Below are 18,207 nucleotides of genomic sequence, written 5' to 3'. Positions count from 1 at the left end.
CAGGGGAATGGGCGTGGCCAGCTCTCAGGTGCCACCTGGTCCATCCTGCTCCCACCTGGAAATGCCCTTGCATCTGGGTCTCCCTGCGTGGGTTGCTACGCCCCTCGCTGTCATGGGACGCCTCGAGATGCATCTTGGGAAATGTGGTCCCTTGTTTGCGCCTGGGGCCCCCGGAGGGGACCGAGAAACTGGTTCTCCCGGTTGTGCGCGCTGATCTAGTCCCTCCCCCTCGGATAGAGCGATTGAGGCACGTTAAGGGGCTACTTCATTACAACAGGTGCTGGCGCCTTGGCACGTTCCCAGGCAGTGGGGCCGGCGCGCTAGAGCGTCCTCAGATGGCAGCCCTGGCCGTGGTTGTGCGGGGCCGTGGGTGGGAGCTCAGGTCGGGGCCGTGGCCGAAGACGTCAGCAGCCGCATCCCCCGGCGACCGCGCGATCCGAGCAGCTGCGGCGCCTTCGCGGGCGCCGGCGGCCTTGTCCGCTGCCCGCGGGGACTCCCCAGGACTGCCATGGCCCGGCCAGGTCGGAGTGGACATGGAGACGCGGGCGACGGTCACTTCCTGACCGGGGCTGGCGGCGGCGGGCGCGCTGGCCGAGGCACGAGCAGTGGCTGGGGATGGCATGGGGCGGCTGAGGAAGCGCCCTGGCCCGCGGGCCCTGGGGGACTCCTGGCATTGCGTCATAGAGCGCAGCCCCGCGCAGGTGGGGTCAGCCCTCCCTGCAGGCTACACTGGGCTTCCCTGACCGGTGTCTGCGGGCAGCGCTGGGGCCGCGCATGTTGGCAATGACCTGTCCAGGACCAGACAATATACTATGAGAGCTGGCCAGGCCCCTTAACCAAGCGAATTTTTTTGTTTATAGTTTTGGTTTGGGGGCCACAGCCAGGGATTCTTAGGGATCACTCCTGGATGGGCTCGGAACCATTTGGGGTGTCAGGGGTGGAACCCAGGTCAACCATGTGCAAGACAAAGGCCCTTCCTGCTGTACAGTCACTCTGACCCCTCGATTGGGAGATTTGATGTCCCCATAAGGTTCAGTATCCCCAGTACCTCATGGCGATGACTCCCAGTCCACTTTGGTCAGCGACCCAGGAGCAGGCTAAAGCTCTGGACCAGCATGGGGGGGGCTGGACTGGGGCAGCAGATGTTGGTGATGGAAAGGCCTGTTTCCACCAGAACTCGGGCTGCTGACTGTCCACAGTGCCCAGCAGAGCACTGGGCATCGATGCCCCATTTGACACTTCCCTTGGATCCATTGACACACTTAAGCACACACCTAGCATGGTGGACTCCCACCCCTGTCCTGCTGGGTTCATCCTGGTGAACCCCTGATTAACCTTTGGGTCCACCCTACCCTGAGCTCTTACCCCTGTTAAAACAACAGCAAAACCCCCTCGGTCCCTGTGGTACCACATTCCTGGGCACCCCATCGTGTTCGGTGTGCCACTTCCTCCACCCTAAAGCTATACCTTTCTCCCACCACTCTCCCTGGCTCTTTGTCCCAGCCACTGAGCTAACACCCTCTTCCTGCCCAATCTCTTTCCTTAGTGCCCATCTTAATATTCTCCATGGCGCCCCACTAAGGTGTGTCACACTCTGGCCTTGGTCTCAGTCCCTCACCCTCCTCACTGCTGCACTCCACTCAGGCCCCTCTGTTTACTGTCTCTCGGGTCACTTCCTCCTGCCATTTTCTGGCCCCTTGGATCCAACTATGGTGTCCCGGGCCTGTCTTTTCCTCACTCTACAGGATGCTGCCCCCTGTGTTGGGAGAAATCCTGACATTTCTCGAAGTCCCCAGGACTGGGAACAGGAATACTCTTCACTCTGACCTCAAGGCAAGACGGAGACTGTCCTGGGAGTGAGGGTCAGTCAGTTACCTGGCTGAGGCGCAACTCCCCAGCAGACTGGGACGGAGATGGGCACCAGATTAGAGCAAGTGCTGACCTCAAGCAGCCTTCGAGGGCCTGGGCCCGGCTGTGAGAGATGGTGCTGAGAGGAGCGCCCCGCCTGACCCAGACATTGTGGAGCTCAGGCAGGCCCAGACAGGCCCAGGGATGGGGGAGGAGTAGGACCTACAGAGGCAGCTCATGGCCGCTCGCTGGGGATTCTTGGCCAGGGACCGCCCTGAGCTTCCCCTGCAAGGGGATAAGAGGCCAGGGTTCCGCCTGCTTCTCAGGGTCTTGGAGGCTTTGCTTCAGAGGACACACCAGGCCAGCCCAGGGACCAGAAGTCACTCCCAGCTTCTAGGAGATGATAGGGACTTTCCCCTGTGGCAGTCTGGGGAGGATGAGGATGTGAGCACCCACTGGGCCTGAGCAGCAGGGCGAAAATCACCAAATGCTCCGTTCTGGTACCCAATCCTGAACTGCTCGATGTGCCACCATCTCTCCCCTGGTCTCCCAAGTCCCTGGGTTCCCCTCGGGTGCCCACCAACAAGCACTGGCTGGGAATTTTAGAACTGAGAGGATCCTGCAGCCTGGACATGGCCAGGTCATGCCTGAGCCCTGGTTCGGGGACAGGACCAGCTTTTCCAGCGTGCTCTGGGCTTGAGAGAGAAGACAAAACACGTTGGGAATCTTATCCCCTTTATTCTCTTCAACTAATCAACATGACCACCAGTGACACAACACTGTTATTGACACACAACACTCAAAGTGGGGCCTCTCTTCATTCTAGGGGGCAACTCAGGTAAGTGGGGTTTCCTTCATGGGAAGTGAAGGAGAACAGGGGCTCCTTCACTCAAGGCAGCCCCCTCAACTGTGATGGTTTCAAGTCCCCAGCCATTCAGGCTCCATGCTCGTCTTTGTGTTCCCATGACACTGTTACCTAAGCTCAGGTCTGCTTCCAGCCTCCCCAGTGCTTTCTCCAACACTCCATGACCGCATTTATCAGACCTCTCCCTGGGAGCACGTGGGCAGTGTGTGGAATCTGCATGGACAGGAGGTTTTTGCCTTCCCAGCTCAGTTCTGGTTGCCAATGCAATCTCTGGCTCCACCTGAGCTGGTCAGAAGGAGCCTCAGTATGTCCATCCCAGCCAGTGACGCCGGCTTTGCTCTTCCTGAGATGTGCTCCCTTTGGGAGTGAAAACTGGCTCAAGGAGTTTGGGGGAGGTGGGTAACAGAGCAAGTCACATACCCCAACCCCGACTCACGTCCACGTCATGCATCCAATCCCAGAGGCGAAACCCTGGGTCACTCACCCCTACCACATGCGAGCATCCTACTACATTTGCTACAGCCTAGTCCTCGAGGCCTCACTCGGCCACACCTACCACCGCTGATCCCTCAGAGGCTGTTGGCCAAGACTCTTCTAGAGCTTTCTGAGGTCTGCATCTAGCTTTCCGTGGTTTGTCTCTACAGCTAGAGTTCCTGTCTACTACCATCTGAGGAGAACTCTGCTCGAACCTGAAGGATTGTCTCCTCCTCTCTCTCATAGGGACCCTTTGCTGCCTGCAGATGTTGCTCCCATTCAGCAACACGCTCCGCCAGGCCCTTTGCTGAGGAGGCCTTGCTCGACGCAGATGTTGGCAAGGATCTCCCTGCAATCACATAAGTCCCGCTGTTTCTGCCCAGTGGGCCTGGGTCCTTCCTCCAAGGGTCCTACCTTGGGGAATATATGGTGGTGGAAGACCCTTTGCACTTGCCAATGTAGAATTAGGGTTCTCTCCCACAGCTCGGTAGGAATCCGCAGGCATTTCCTTATGGACTCAGTACTGGATGGTGTCCTCTCCCTTAAGGGGCTCCAGGGTGGGGTTCTTGTCTCAGGAGCTTTCTCCATCATTAGAAAGGGGAACAGTCTTCCCTCTGCTGTGGGCCTTGCTAATGACAGTGTTGGGGGGGTTGTGGTGTGAGGACGGGATCTGGCCCAGCAGAGTGCTGCTCTCATCCTCCCTTCCCCTCTGCAGGATCCCTGCTGAGGAGACTCCCCAAGTCAGGACAGGAGACTGTCCCCACTGCAGGATGCCTGAACAGACTAGATCCCTGCAGGCTTGGCTCATCCTGCTAGCAGCCAGGCTCCAAGGCTGCTCAGAGGAGCGCGGTGGGAAAGGAGGCCGCTGGGAGGCAGAGCTCGCCCTTCTACTGCTCACATCCCGCGTGGGCCTGGCGAGAAGCCGCTGCAGGGCTGAACCATACACAGGCCCCAGGCTCTGTAGGGCTTTATTCTTTGGAGGTCAACTAGCGGAGCTTCTTCTGCATTGAGGACAGGATGCGAGGAAATGGTCCCCACTGTCGCAAGGCTGGTGGCGGTGAGACCTGAGAACATGGTGGGGACACTGCACCTGGAGGCCTCTGAATAGAATCAGGGCTCGTGCCAGGCGCAGAGGACCCTGGCCGTCTGACCTGGGGCTGCTTGCACTTGAATTAGCTTCAGGAAGTGGAGGGATTGGGGTGGGGGGGAGGTGGTCTGGGGTTTGCTGGATTCCAGCTGAACAGTTTTTCCACCTATTTGTTTTCCTTAAAGCACACAACAGAAACTCATCGCTTCCCCTAATTTTTGTGGGTATCAGTATTAGTACACTTCAGCCTTGAAAAGCCTGCCGTCATTTTTTTTTCCTTCCCCATTTTTGAGTTCTTTCGGATATGAAATCCCATGGGCCTCTTCCTCCCCTCCCCCCATTCACAACTCATTGCAAGGTGCTCTTATGCCCCAAGAACCCTAATGCAACAAGCTCAGCTCTTCCCCCAGCTCCTGGGGCTACAGAGGGCAACCTCACCATTCCCTGTCCCAGGGCTGAGCCTCCTCTGTCCCTTGGTCGAGCACTTTTCTCAGTGACTGTTAATTGTCCAAGAGTTCTGGATGCTGCGCTGTGGGGGAGCCCGGGCCGTGCCAGCCTGCGCTTCCACCTACAGTTCCACACGGATTCCAGACGGCTTATAGGGTTGCCTAGAGACAAACTGGGGCCTCGTCCTACAATTAATAGGGCTTTTATCCACTATGGTTTATCGGGATTTTTGGCTACAGACTTAAAGGGCTTTTTTTATTTTTCCTACGTAGAGGGTTTCTAACCCAAGAGATTTTCTCTACTGCCTTGTTCCCACCAACAATTTCGTATGGGTTTTCATCACTGATGTAAAAACACTATTTTTTACCCGGGGTTCCTTATCCTCCATTTCCCTACAAGCTGCTAGAGTTTTTCTCCTTCCCCCATGATTTCTGGGGTGATCCAGTGTTCCTCTCAGGATAGAAAGGTGCCCAGACCTGCTCAGAGGGGCACCCCAGGGTGACAGCTTCTGTGGAGCAGGAGGGCTGCGACTTCTGAGAAGCCGTCACCACACTCAGGGCACAGATAGGGCTTTTCTTCCAACAAGGTTTTGGGGTTTTCCCCTTTCCCATGGCTGCTGCTCCCTGTGGGGGTAGGGGACTTGCCCTCCCCCTCCGGACTGGTGGGCCTAGGGGCCGGCTCTGGAAGGGGGTCCTCTTGTCTGGGGGGCTTTCCTGGCATGTGGGCCTCCTGGTGGCGGATGAGGGCCAGGCGATCGAGGAAGGAGGCCCCGCAGTCGGCACAGCTGTAGGGCCTGGCCCCCAGCGGACTCCGGAGGTGCTCCAGGAGGACGGAGGAGCTCTTTCCCACGTCGCCGCTTTTCTGGGCCTTGCCCCCAGCGTGCACTTTCTGGTGTAGCAGCAGCTCCGAGCTGAGCGCGAAGCTTTTTTTGCATTCGGGACATTTAAAGGGTTTCCCGCCTAGGAAAGGGCTGGGGCCTGCCCCTTCCCGGAGGCCGGTCCTACCCTCGGGAAAGTGAAAGGGCTTTTCATTGCCGTGGGTGATCTGGTGCTGGAGGAACACAGCCCGATCCTGAAAGCTCTCCCCGCAGTGCGAACAAATGTAGGACTTGGAGGAGGGCGGCGCGGGCCTCTCCTGCCCATCCGGGGTTTTTAAGGGCTGTCCTGGGGGATCGCCCCTGCCCTCTGAAGCACCTGCATAGGAATTCCCCCCAAATGGAAGCCTGGGGGGACGCAACTGGGGAGGTTTGGGGGCTGGGTGTGCCCCGAGGCCGTCGGCGTTTTTGTAGGGGTTTTCTCCGATGTGGATCCGCTGATGCTGCAGGAAGATGCCCTCGTCGTTGAAGCCCTTCCCGCACACGAGGCATTTGTGGGGCTTGGCGCCAGGGGGCGGGGTGAGCAGGGCGGGGTCCCCGAGCCCCAGCAGCGTCTCCCCCTGAGCGCGCCGCGCGGGGGTCTTCCCGCGCTCATGAACCACCCGGTGCTGCTCCAGCTCGTGCGCCTCCAGGAAGGCCTTCCCACAGTCGGAGCACACGAAGAGGTTCTCGTCCATGTGCGTGCGCACGTGCGTGATGAGGTTGGAGCTCTGGCTGAAGCTCTTGCCGCATTCGGGGCACTTGTAGGGCTTCTCGCCCGTGTGCGTGCGCCGGTGCTGGATGAGGTGCGAGCTGCGGATGAAGCTCTTGCCGCAGTCGGAGCACTTGTAGGGCTTCTCGCCCGTGTGGATGCGCTGGTGGCGGATGAGGGTGGAGCTCATGATGAAGCTCTTGCCGCAGTCGGCGCAGATGTAGGGCCGCTCGCCGCGGTGGATGCGCTGATGGTTGATGAGGTTGGAGCTGACGCTGAAGCTCTTGCCACACTCCGGGCACTTGTAGGGCCGCTCACCCGTGTGCGTGCGCTGGTGCCGCAGCAGCGTGGCGCTCAGCGTGAAGGTCTTGCCGCACACGGGGCACTTGAAGGGGTCCTCGCGCAAGTGAGTCCGCTGGTGCTTGATGAGGGTGGAGCTGTGGCCGAAGCTCTTGCCGCACTCCAGACACTCGTAGGGCTTCTCGCCCGTGTGCGTGCGCTGGTGCTGGGTCAGCTCCGAGCTCTGGATGAAGCTCTTGCCGCACTCCGTGCAGCGGTACGGCTTCTCGCCCGCGTGGATCTTCTGGTGCTTGAGGAGGTTGTGGTTCTGGCCGAAGCGCTTGCCGCACTCGGGGCACTTGTAGGGCTTCTCGCCCGTGTGCGTGGCCTGGTGCTGGATGAGGTCGGAGCTGCGGTAGAAGGCGCGCCGGCACTCGCCGCACTTGTAGGGCTTCTCGCCCGTATGTGAGCGCTGGTGCTTGATGAGGTTGGTGCTCTGCGTGAAGGCCTTCTCGCACTCGGTGCACTTGTAGGGCTTCTCGCCCGTGTGCGTGCGCTGGTGCTGCACCAGGTTGGAGCTCCAGCTGAAGCACTTACCGCAATCGGGGCACTTGTAGGGCTTCTCCCCCGTGTGTGTGCGCTGATGCTGCACCAGGTGCGAGCTCTGCGTGAAGCTCTTGCCGCACTCGGAGCAGGTGTTGGGCCGCTCACCTGTGTGGATGCGCTGGTGCCGCAAGAGCTTGGACCACTGGCTGAAGCTCTTCCCGCACTCGTTGCAGATGTAGGGCTTCTCGGCCCCAGCCGGCCGGCCCTGCACCAGCTCGCGAAGGCTGGGCTCGCTGGCTGCCACGGCCGCGCTGTTCCAGGTGGTCAGAGTCCCCCACTGCCAGCTGGCCTCACAGGCCTTGGTCCAGTCAGAGGGGGAGGGGACAACCTCAGGGGTGGGGGAGTCCAAGGGCCTGGGGTGACCCACTGGGGTGGGGGAGTCCGGAGGGTCTGAGGGGTCCTGGGAGGGTCTCTCCAGGGGCATCTCTTGTGGGTCCTTGAATTCTGGACTCTCATCTGGATCTCCCATGATGACCTCCTCCCCAGAACTTTCCCTCTGGGGGCTCTCCTCTTCGTTCCCACTGTCGGTACCTACAGAAAGAAAGGGAGTCTCCAGCCCCCATCTCCTCCCAGACGCGGGGCCAGTTCTCTCTTCCCGCCCCTGGGTCACCCTCCCCGGACCAGCCCACTGGTGTCCCTCACCTCTGTGAGCAGTGCTGGGGCTCTGTTCCGGATCATCCTGCAGATCTGGGCCCCATAGCACGGTCTCGGGCTCCATCCCAGAGCTCAGGGCTGCCCCGCCTCCCGGGGACCCTGCAGGAGAGAGAAATGTGTGCCCCGTGGGAGCTGATCCCTGTCCTCCTTCTTCTACCCACCTGTGCTCGCTGGGCATCCCTGCTTTACTCCTTTCCTGCCACTTTCCCTTTCACCCCTCCATCCCACCCCATGGGCCTGATTCCTGCTCCAGCACTTAAGATCACAAGTAAGCAAGTAGGGGAATTTAAGAGTGTAATTAAAATCTCATCAGTCATAACCATTTGAACTCGGAGTGAAGGCTGGAGAGGTATCTGACAGCCACAGAAGGCAGCTTTCACCCCCACACCTCTAATGCCCAGAGGCTGGGAAACCTGTTATTTTGCTAATCAGAGGAAGCTCATTAAGACTCTAATTTTCCTCCTTAATAGGGCTGCTAATTGGGACTAATAAACTTCCCTTCTGAGCCCCACAGAGAACTGACACTCTGACACTGCATGGAACACTTAAAGAGTTAAAAAAATTTTTAAAAAAGACAAAAGACAAAACCCACCCCATTCCTTGAGGGGCCAGGGCCCCCCAGGATGACTGGACTGGGCAATCCCCGTTATCCAAGCACAGAAAGGTCTGGGGAGGGGGGGCAGTTAGAAGTCATCAGGGGCTTCTGCAGGAACTACCTTGAGAGGAAAATGCAAAGGAAAAGAGACCAGCGGGCAGAGAACACAGGACCCGTCATGTGTCCTTATGAGCTCACCCAACCCTCCCGCCACCCCACCAGCTGACCCAGGGGCTGGACTGTCCATTTTACAGAAACACCAGGAAGATTTTGTCAAGGTCATAGACTGCCAGCCAAGTGGCAGGACTAAGACAAGAAATGCAAGCTTCTGTCTGGCTTGCCTCTGCCTCTTGGAGAGGGAGATGACCTTGGAAGTCACGTGAAACTCAAATATGGGTAGCTGGCGGGAGACAGGTCATGAGGATAGCTCAGACAAGAGCCTGTGGTCAAGAAAATGGGATGGAGAAATTCCTGGGACCAAGATGTTTCCTTGACTGCTTGGCTGGAAGGGGACTTGGTCAACTGTCAGCATTTTTAAACTTTCCCATCACTGGGCCCGTTCTACTGCCCTGCTGCCACCGTATCCAATCCGAGAACTGTTCCTAACACTTAACCACTACTCAACAAATGTCCAGTGATCAAAAGCTGAAGGAACAAGACGGCCCTGGCCCCGGGAAGATTGTCTGACCCAGTGATTTCAAGGCCAGTTTGTGAAGGAGCCAGAGTTCAGAGTGGCTCCCTGGTGAGACACGGGAGCTGTCAATCCACAAAGAATGGGCAAGGGGACAGGGCCACAGGAGCTAAGTGCTAGGAGAAGAGCTTCCCATAAGGGCCTTCAGAGCCCCTGGGTCCTCCAAAGGGAACAGGATTAGGGTGGCCTATGGGTGGCCACTGGTTGCTGGAAGATAAGGTTGAGGAGCAGCGTCCTGGAGGTGACCGAAGTGGGGGCCAGTGCAGCCCACAAACGCAGGAGAATGTGAATGAATCTGTCAGCCCTGCAGGCCCTCAGACTAGGAGAACACCCCCTCCTGCCTGTGTCTCTGAGGAGACGGGAGCAAGGGAGATCTGTCAGCTCTGGGGCTTGCCGGGAAGGTGCCCTGCTCCCTAAGGGACAGATTCGCGGGCTGTCTCTGGTGGACTAACTGGCAGCGTGCAGAGGTGGGAAGGGGTTAACGAGAAGGCCGGACAAGGAGGAGCGTGGACGCCAGGCCACTGCAGCACCCCCTCGCAGGCCCAGGCCCTGAGCCCCCTGGGTTCTCCTGGGACCTCCCAATGCAGAGGGCGGGTGGAATGGGGCGGCCCAGGGTGACCCTGACTTGCAGGCGGGTGCGGGAAGGCACCGGCCACCCCTCACCCCGCACCAGCCCGGCCCAGGCTCCTTGGGCTCCCGACAGCTCCCCGCGACCCCCTCGGACGCTCCAGCAGAGCCCCGCATCCGCGCCCACTGGAGCCCCCAGCCGCCCGCTGTCCGGCCCTCCCGCAGCGCCGGCCGCCAGCCAGGTTCCCCCTTCCCAGAATGCCCCCGCCTCGCCCCCCCCCGCGACCCCCGCTTCCCAGAATCCCCGGGCCCGCGCCGCCCCGCGCCGCCCCCACCCGGGCCCCCGTGCGCGCGGGGATGGGGGGGTGCAGGCCCGGCGCGCCCCGCCGCCCGCGCCCCATTGTTCCCCCGCGGCCGGCCTGGGCCCTCCGGGCCCCCTCCCAGCGGGCACCCCGGCGCCCCCCACTCACGGCTCTTGGGGTCTGGAAACACCCGCAGGCGGACTCCAGCCCCCAGGGACTTAACCCCTTCACCGCCCTGCCTCGGGGGCGGGCTGGACGCCGAGGACTCCGGGGTCCTTCTCAAGGGGTGATCCCAGGCTGAGGACCCGGGGACCAGTTCAGGGTGACTGGGACGGAGCAGGAAGTGACCCCAGCTTCCCGGGCCCCTCTAGCCTGGAGTCAGAGCATCAGCTCTATGGGATTTAACCCTTTGGCTCCCACAGCCTGGAAGGAAAAAAGAGAAGACGAGGAAACTGGAAGGTAGAGAAGACCCAGCCCCCTCCCTCTTTCTGAGGGGAGCAGGTTGTTGGGGGGGTTCCCCAGAGGCCAGTAAGGGTCTAGTAATCCCTGGCTGCTCTCTACCTAGCAGGGGCTGGGCCAGATGTCTGGGGTGCAGGCACCTGACCTTGGCTGGACTCAGACGCGGCGGGGGTCGATGCCTGTGTTCTGGGGTGAGAGCCCAGGATGGAGGAACCCTGCACAGGAACATCCTCCCGCCTGCAAACGCTTGTGGCAGCATCCGCGGCTGAGGGAGCAGGAGGCAGTGAGCACGCACAGCCCTGCTCCAGCCCTCTCTCCCAGGCTGTTGGGTGGCCCTTCTTCCCAGCGGGCTCCTGAGGGAGGGAGGCAGCAGGCCCTGGAGGGAAGTCAGCAGGGACCCCTGACCTAGCAGAGCAAGGACCTTTCCTGCAGTGCAGGGGCGCCCAGCTCATTTATTTATGTTTGGGGGTCACACCCGGCAGTGCTCAGGGCTTATTTCTGGCTCTGAAGTCAGGGGTCACTCCTGGTGGTGCTTGGGATTCTATATCGGGTTGAACCCGAGCCAGGCGTGTACCAGGCAAGTGCCTTACCTACTGTACTAAAGGATAAACATTTTTGTTTGGGGACCACACTCAGAGTTCACTCCTGACAGGCTAGGGGGGCCATATGAGGTGGCAGGATCAAACCAGCAAAGCATGGTTACTCTTGCTCCAGCCCCCAAGGACAAATTTTTTAAATCCCATGAATGGGGCCCGGAAGAGAGTTCAATGTGCTGAGCACCTGCTCTGCTTGCAGGAGGTCTGATCTGACTCCAGGAATTGTGGGGTCCCCTGAGCAGTGCTGGATGTGCTCTACTCCATACAAAATAGCAGCACCAGGGTTGGAGCAATAGCACAGCAGGTAGGCCATTTGTCTTCCATGCGGCTGACTGGGTTCAATTCCCAGCATCCCATATGGTCCCCTGAGCACCGCCAAGAGTAATTCCTGAGTGCAGAGCCAGGAGGTACCCCTGTGCATCGCCAGGTGTGACCAAAAAAAAAAGTGCCATTCAGGGATCACCAGGATCCAGACAACATTGCACCGCACCCCAATTTTAGAATTTTGGGGGGATGGGAAGTGAGCCTCAGGGTGATACTCAGGGGTTACTACTATCTCTGCATTCAGGAATCACTCCTGGTGATACTCAGGGTCCATATGGGATGCCAGAGATCTTGGGTCAGCCACGTGCAAAGCAAACACCTTATGGACCCCAATTTCAGAATCTTTATCATTTATTCCCACAATCCATTGAAGGGGACCTATATATTATCCTCATTTTTGTGGAAAGAAAACCATGAGAAAAATGAGACTGAAGGTGGCAGGTAGGTGGGGCCAGGGGGCTGGCAATGAGCTCTTGGGAAGTAATGAAACCAAGATGGAATTTGAAGTAGTTACTCTGTCACTAGCCCTAAAAGCATTATTGCTGGATTCACTTTTTGGTCACAGAAACAGAGGTCTCATAAGACTGGTTTTTGTTTTGTTTTGGTTTCTTGTGCCACATCCAGCTGTTTCTAGGCTAACTCTAGATTTTGTGCTCAGGGATCACTCCTGGTGGACTGAGGGGACCGTATGGGGTATTGGGAATTAAACCTGATTCGGTTGCATGCCAGGTGCTCTACCTGCTGTACTATGGCTCTGCCCCCTCATAAGACTCTTTTTTTGTTTTTTGCTTTTTGGGTGACACCCGGCGATGCCTAACCCTGAGGGTTACTCCTGACTCTGCACTCAGGAATTACCCCGGTGGTGCTCGGGGGACCATATGGGATGCTGGGAATCGAACCCGGGTTGGCCGCGTGCAAGGCAAATGCCCTACCCACTGTGCTATCCCTCCAGCCCCCCTTATAAGACTCTTAATTGGCACCAGCACAGGACCCCTCCAGAGAGAAAAGACCCTCCAGCAGGAACAAAGGGTTGTGAAAGTGGACACCTAAAGTGTCAAGCTCTTCCCCTTGACACGGTCAAAGGACTCTTTTTTTTTCTTTTTGGGTCACACCTGGCAATGCTCAGGGGTTTCTCCTGGCTTTGCACTCGGGAATTATTCCTGGCGGTGCTCAGAGGACCATATGGGATGCTGGGGATCGAACCTGGGTCATCTGCGTGCAAGGCAAATGCCTGCCACACTGTACTATCGCTCCAGCCCCCAGACTCTTATCTAGGTAGGAAGCCCCACAGAGGAATGGGGGTGCAACCTCCAAAACCAACTCTGCCAAGGCAAGGAGGAGCCTCCCCGTTCTCTGGGGTGGCCCCAACTCTCCCTGAGATGTGGACTCTCTCTCTGCCTCTGGAGAAGCCCACTTCTCTCTTGAATGCTTGAATCTTCACTATTCATTTCCTGAAATTCTTTTCTCTGAGGGAAAACAACAAACCTAGAAAAACCTGGGTAAGACTGAGGAGTGGCTTTCCTGGGAAGAGCAATTCCTCTCTTCAGCCTGAGTCTACGACTCCATGAGAATTTGGGTGGATCATTTCCCACACAGTGCAGAACAAGTGGATTTCAGGCGCAGTTTGTCAGCTGCCTTGAGGGGCTGGGGAGACGTGAGCATCTGTGCCATGCAGGGGCTCATCATCAGCCCTAGATTCCTACGCCCTTCCTGGGTGACCAAGGTGGATAGAAGGAGGGGGGACTCCCTTCTCAAGGCTGCCACCTCTCTCTCCTCCCCATTTCACCTAAGCCACCTGCAACATAAGGCTGCATCGTTGATTGAGCACATTTGTATTCTGATGTCTGTGACTCCTAAGCACTGCATGGACGTAGATGAGAGGAGAGCAAGGCTCCCTGCCCTTGAGAAGTTTGATTGTGTGTGTTGTAGACACACAAATTGCAGGACAATGTTCAAAGGCTTGCCTGTCCAGAGACATGGGGAAAGCAGGGATGAAGCCAGCGTAAGTCAGAAATTGCTAGATGAGCCAGACCAATAGAAGAAGAGCAGGGAGGGCATCCGCCTTGCCTGCGGTCACCCCAGATTCAATCCCATATGGTCCCCTGAGCACCACCAGAAGTGATTCCTGACTGCAGAGCCAGGAGTAACCCCTGAGCACCGCCAGGTATGGCCCCAAAACAAACCAAATTGCTAAGAGGCTGTGCTTGGTTCCTCCAGGCCTGCCCCGGGGTTCTGTGTGTGCTAGCCAGGGGGGCCCCCTCTGCTCATTTTCTGGCTCCAACTCCCTTCACCACCTTCCCTCCTTGGCACACATATCACCTTTGACCCCTCACTCTGACCTCAGAGCCTTCCCCACTCTGATTGGACAGAACCCAGAGTCTTTTCCTGGTCATCTGCCTCTGTCTGACCCTCGGGGTCTCCCACATGTTCCCCCACATGTTCCTGTAGTTCACTGGGGTGGAACGTGGCCTTTTGTGCTCACTGCTGTCCCCCAGTAACTAATAGAGACTCGTGTCATTCAATGTTGACACAAAGTCGCCTTCCTGCCCCTTCATCAAGTGCCAGCAGAACAGGTGGGGCCTGGCTGGGTCAAATCAAGGCTCCGTGGCTGGGCTCACTCTCACAGTCACACTCATTCACACATGTTTCTGCCTCACCAGCCTGACTTGGGAGTCAGGAGACTTTATTTTCTTTTTTGGTGTTGTTCAGGGGTAACTCCTGGTCATGCTCAGGAGACCATATGGGATGCAGAGATCGAACCCGGGTCATTCACATGCAAGCTAAATGTTCTCCCTGCTGTACTATCACTCTGGCCTGGAAGCCAAGAGACTTGGGGATGCTAATCTAGCTGCTCACTTCTGCCTGCCAGGGGCTGTGAAAGCCTGATGCGACTGGGCCCTGGGCTTGAGTCTGCATGCCAGGCTGTGCCCCAGTGGCTCAGAGCAGAGGCAAGTGTTCTGGGGTTGGGTTTTTTTTTTTTTCTCATTATATTTATTTATTTATTTTGCTTTTTAGGTCACACCCAGCGATGCTCAGAGTTTACTCCTGGCTCTGCACTCAGAAATCACTCCTAGCAGTGCTCGGCGGACCATAGGGGATGCTGGAACTCAAACACGAGTTGGCCACGTGCAAGGCAAACACCCTACTCAATGTGCTATCACTCCAGCCCCTCTTTTGTCTCATTTTAAATAGAATCAATCAATGTATTCAGCGACCGGAGCCACAGAGGGGAGGATTCTTTTCTTACACATGGCTGTTCCAGGTTTGATCCCCGGCACCCCGGCACCCCGTATGGTCCTCTGAATACTTGCCAGGAGTGGTCCCTGAGTGTAGAGCCCTGAGCATACCTGGTGTGGCCCAAAACACAAAACATAAAATAAAATAAATACACACCCTTGAGGTGGCTGCTGAGAACAGTGAGGTCCTGAGGGAGGATGAGCCCCCACATTCTCTCAGCGCCCCCGGCCTCACAGGTGTGGGTTAGCACCATCCCTTTGCTCTTGGAGATGCAGTTTCCTTTTCTTTGCAAAGGTGCTAAGTCTTGGCCCCAAGAGGACAGGAGGGTAAAGTGAGATAAGGCAAGAATTTGGAGCTGACCAGCTCTCCAGCCATCTCACAGAATATGCATCACTGGGCTAGAGTGATAGTACAGCTGGTAGGGCACTTGCCTTGCATGCAGCTGACCTGGGTTCGATCCCTGGCATCCTATATGGTCCCCTGAACATCACCATGAGTGATCCCTGAGTGCAAAGCCAAGAGTAAGCCCTGAGCACCGCCAGGTGTGGCCAAAAAAAAAAAAAGTCAAAGGTCTACATGATTCAATTACATTGTTTGGGGGCCAGAGAGATAGTACAGAGGGCAGTGTTTACTTTGCCTATGGCCAACCAGGTTTCACTCCTGGAACCCCATATGGTACCCAAGCCTGCCAGGAGTAATCCCTGAACACAGAGCCTGGACTAAACCCTGGAGGCATGACCCAAATACAAAAAAAAAAAACCTAAAAGACAAAAGAAAGAAAGTAAGGAAGGAAAAAAAGAAGGAAGGAAGGAAGGAAGGAAGGAAGGAAGGAAGGAAGGAAGGGGGAAGAGAGAAAGAGAGAGGAAGGCCCTGTTTCCTCTAGAATACACTTTCCCCTCCTCCCCCCTCCTTCCTCACCCTTCCCCCTCCCCTCACTTCTCCCTTTCCCCTCTATAGTGCCTCCTTTCTCTCCTCCCTCCTTCCACTGCTCCTCCTCTCTTCTCTCCTCAGAGCCAGGGTTGTCTGTCTGAGGTTGGGGGCTGGGGGATCTCCTGTTGAAGGCCCCCTTGCCCACTAGGCAGTGCTCAATAAAAGCACCCTGTAGCTGTTAAGAGGTTAATATTCAAATTGTATAAATAATACAATTCAATAGCAAGCAAGAAACCTAGGGGTGAGTGATGTGCCCTGAATCCAACCCCCAGAATTGCATGGCGGCCCTCTCCCCCACCTTGGCAGCCCCCAGCCTGGCTGGGCCCAAGTGCTGAGCATCAGGACCATTACCAGGAGGAGACCCCAGTCTCAGTGACCGCTGACTGTGGTCTTTTTTTTTTTTTGCTTGTTTGTTTTTGGCCACACCTAGCAATGCTCAGGGGTTATAATCCTGGTTCTGCACTTAGGGATCACTCCTGGTGGTGCTCGGGGGACCATCTGGAATGCCAAGGATCAAAGCCTGTTGACTGTGTGCAAGGCAAGCACCTTATTTGCTGTACTATATCTCTGGCCCCTGGCAGTGGCCTCTTGAAAAAAAAATGAATGAATGAATAAATAAATAACCCAACTAAAAAATGGACTATGGAAACTGGAGAGATAGTGGGGGGGCATTATTTACAACAGCAGGGATGTAGAAATAACCTATAAGCCCATGATGGACGAGTAGATAAGCACACTGTGGTTATCGAGTCATGAGATAGTATCCCACATCTGGAATGTTATTTAGGCATAAAAGTGAGGAACAAGCAGCAGGGAGATGGCTCAAAGGGCTCGGCATGCAGTGTCACCCCAACACCAATAAACGACAAGTGGGGAAAGGGAAATCCGGCTGTTTGTGACCACATGAACAGGCCTCGAAGGCATTATGCTGAGTGAAATAAGTCAGAGGAAGACAAATACTCTATGATGTCACTTATTTATGGAGTCTAAAAACAACAAAGTGTGAGAGAAGAGGGAGGAGGTGGCAAAGGGCCAGGGGATGTGGGTCCATGGTAAAAGGACATGCACTACATGTATGAAACCTGGGTTCGAGTCCTGGCTTCAGGAATGAAAATTCAGTAGTATGTATCTAAGGTCAGTGTTGTTGTGTTTCATACAGGTAAGCTATTCTGAGAATAAATGTTAAGTGTTCTTATCTCAGAATATTTTTTTCCTGATCGATGTTAGCTGAAATTAAAACATGCCGTGAACATGCCGTGTACCTTCTTCAATAATGCGCATCAATTATTTCTCAATAAAAGCATGGAAAAGAAACTAAAAATGTTAACAGTTAAGATAAATAACTCATATAAATACAACAAAAGAACCTGATGGACATTTCTCCAAAGAAGAGGTAGCAGGAGCCAGAGAAATGGTACAGAGATCAAGGTACATGACTACATGATTAGTTATTAGGAAGATGTAAATCAAAGCCACAGTGAGACATCATTTCATACCCAGAGGGCGGCTAACATAATCATTTTTTAAAACCTGAAAATAGCAGGTGTGGTTGAGGGTGTGAAGAAACTGGAACCTTCACACGTTTCCAGCAGAAATGTAAAATGGTGAAACACTTCAGCGTTTCCATAGAAAACACTCAAGCAGTTCCTCCAAAGTTATACATAGAGGGAGGCCCCGAATGTGGCTTAGAGGTGGAATGTAGCGATTTGGGTGTGAGGCTGTGTCTCGCCCTGGGACCGTCCCACAGTCATTGCTATGTGATTCCTAATGAGTCCTGTAACCTAGTGTGTGATTTCCAATTGAAAAAGAACCAAGGGGGGTGGGGGGGCAGGTAGGCTGCTTGCCTTTCATGTGACCAACCCGGTTCAATCCCTGGCATCCCATATGATCCCCTGAGCACCACCAGGAGTGATCCTGGAGTGCAGTGTCAGGTGTAACTCCGGAGCATTGCCAGGTGTGTCCTTTGCCCAACTTTTAAATTGCAATTATAAGCTCTGAGAAGTGATTTAAAAGCCTGGGCCGCGTGGCCCTCTCTATGCTGCTGGGTCTACCTCAACCCTGCTTGGAAGTCCCTTCAGTGCTCAACAACATTGAATTCACTTAGTAAGAAACTCCACCTGCATTGGTGCCCAATTAAGGTGCAGGTTCGGTGCGGGGGGTGGGGGGGTGGAGTGTGCATGAGAGACAGTGAGAGAGATCCAGAGGGAAGAGGTGGGAACCCCTAGTCCAGGCCAAGCTTTCTCTGGGCTAAAATGGTCACATGGCCCAGGCTCGGTGTGACCCCTGGGTGAAGCCACCACTATGCCCAAGGGGTGTGACCCCCATTCATTGAAACAACACAGGGCAGGGCAGGGGGTAATGCAGAATAAATGAAGACCTTCCTGAAGAATCCAAAGTTGTGAGAATCATCCTGTGTGAGGGGCCTCCTTCTGGTTTGTGAAAGGACAGAAATAAAGCTCCCTGGGGGTGCAGAGGTCATGTGGCAGACAGAGCATTTGCCTTGCATGCGGCTAACCCAGGTCCAATCTATAAGGTGCATTTATTTGGCTTTCTTTTTATTTGTGACTAACTACAATATAATTGTCTCTCATCTGTTCATTTTATCCAAATGATGTGAAGGTAGATTTTATTTACAGCTATGCTGAAACAAATCCATATAAGCAAGACCTATACATTCTTTG

At 55.8% G+C, this 18,207-nt stretch overlaps 1 protein-coding gene across 3 annotated transcripts; it reads right to left on the bottom strand.

Annotated features, from left to right (window-relative positions):
* Positions 1-4,074: 4,074 nt before the first annotated feature.
* Positions 4,075-10,603, bottom strand: ZNF629 (zinc finger protein 629). Of its 3 annotated transcripts, XM_056137672.1 has the most exons (4): positions 10,171-10,300; positions 8,418-8,537; positions 7,814-7,924; positions 4,075-7,702 (listed from the first exon to the last, which is right to left on the bottom strand). In XM_056137672.1, exons 3-4 carry the CDS (start codon positions 7,887-7,889, stop codon positions 5,202-5,204), a joined length of 2,577 nt encoding a protein of 858 aa, XP_055993647.1. In that variant the 5' UTR covers positions 7,890-7,924; positions 8,418-8,537; positions 10,171-10,300; the 3' UTR covers positions 4,075-5,201. The 3 variants fall into 3 exon arrangements, with proteins under 3 accessions (XP_055993647.1, XP_055993648.1, XP_055993646.1); XM_056137673.1 differs by lacking the exons at positions 8,418-8,537; positions 10,171-10,300 and adding an exon at positions 10,585-10,603; XM_056137671.1 differs by lacking the exons at positions 8,418-8,537; positions 10,171-10,300 and having other exon boundaries at positions 7,814-8,406.
* Between the last annotated feature and the right edge of the window lie 7,604 nt (positions 10,604-18,207).

This window comes from Sorex fumeus, unplaced genomic scaffold (assembly GCF_029834395.1).
Source record: "Sorex fumeus unplaced genomic scaffold, SorFum_2.1 ptg000126l, whole genome shotgun sequence".
In the NCBI taxonomy this organism is placed as follows: domain Eukaryota; kingdom Metazoa; phylum Chordata; class Mammalia; order Eulipotyphla; family Soricidae; genus Sorex; species Sorex fumeus.
This window is presented reverse-complemented; position numbering and strand designations above follow the sequence as displayed.

Coding starts and splice junctions, on each gene's coding strand:
- ZNF629 (XM_056137671.1), bottom strand. CDS start 8,003: ATGCCCAGCGAGCACAGGTGGGTAGAAGAAGGAGGACAGGGATCAGCT. Junction 7,703..7,813: donor CCCCAGCACTGCTCACAGAG/GTGAGGGACACC, acceptor TTCTTTCTGTAG/GTACCGACAGTGGGAACGAA.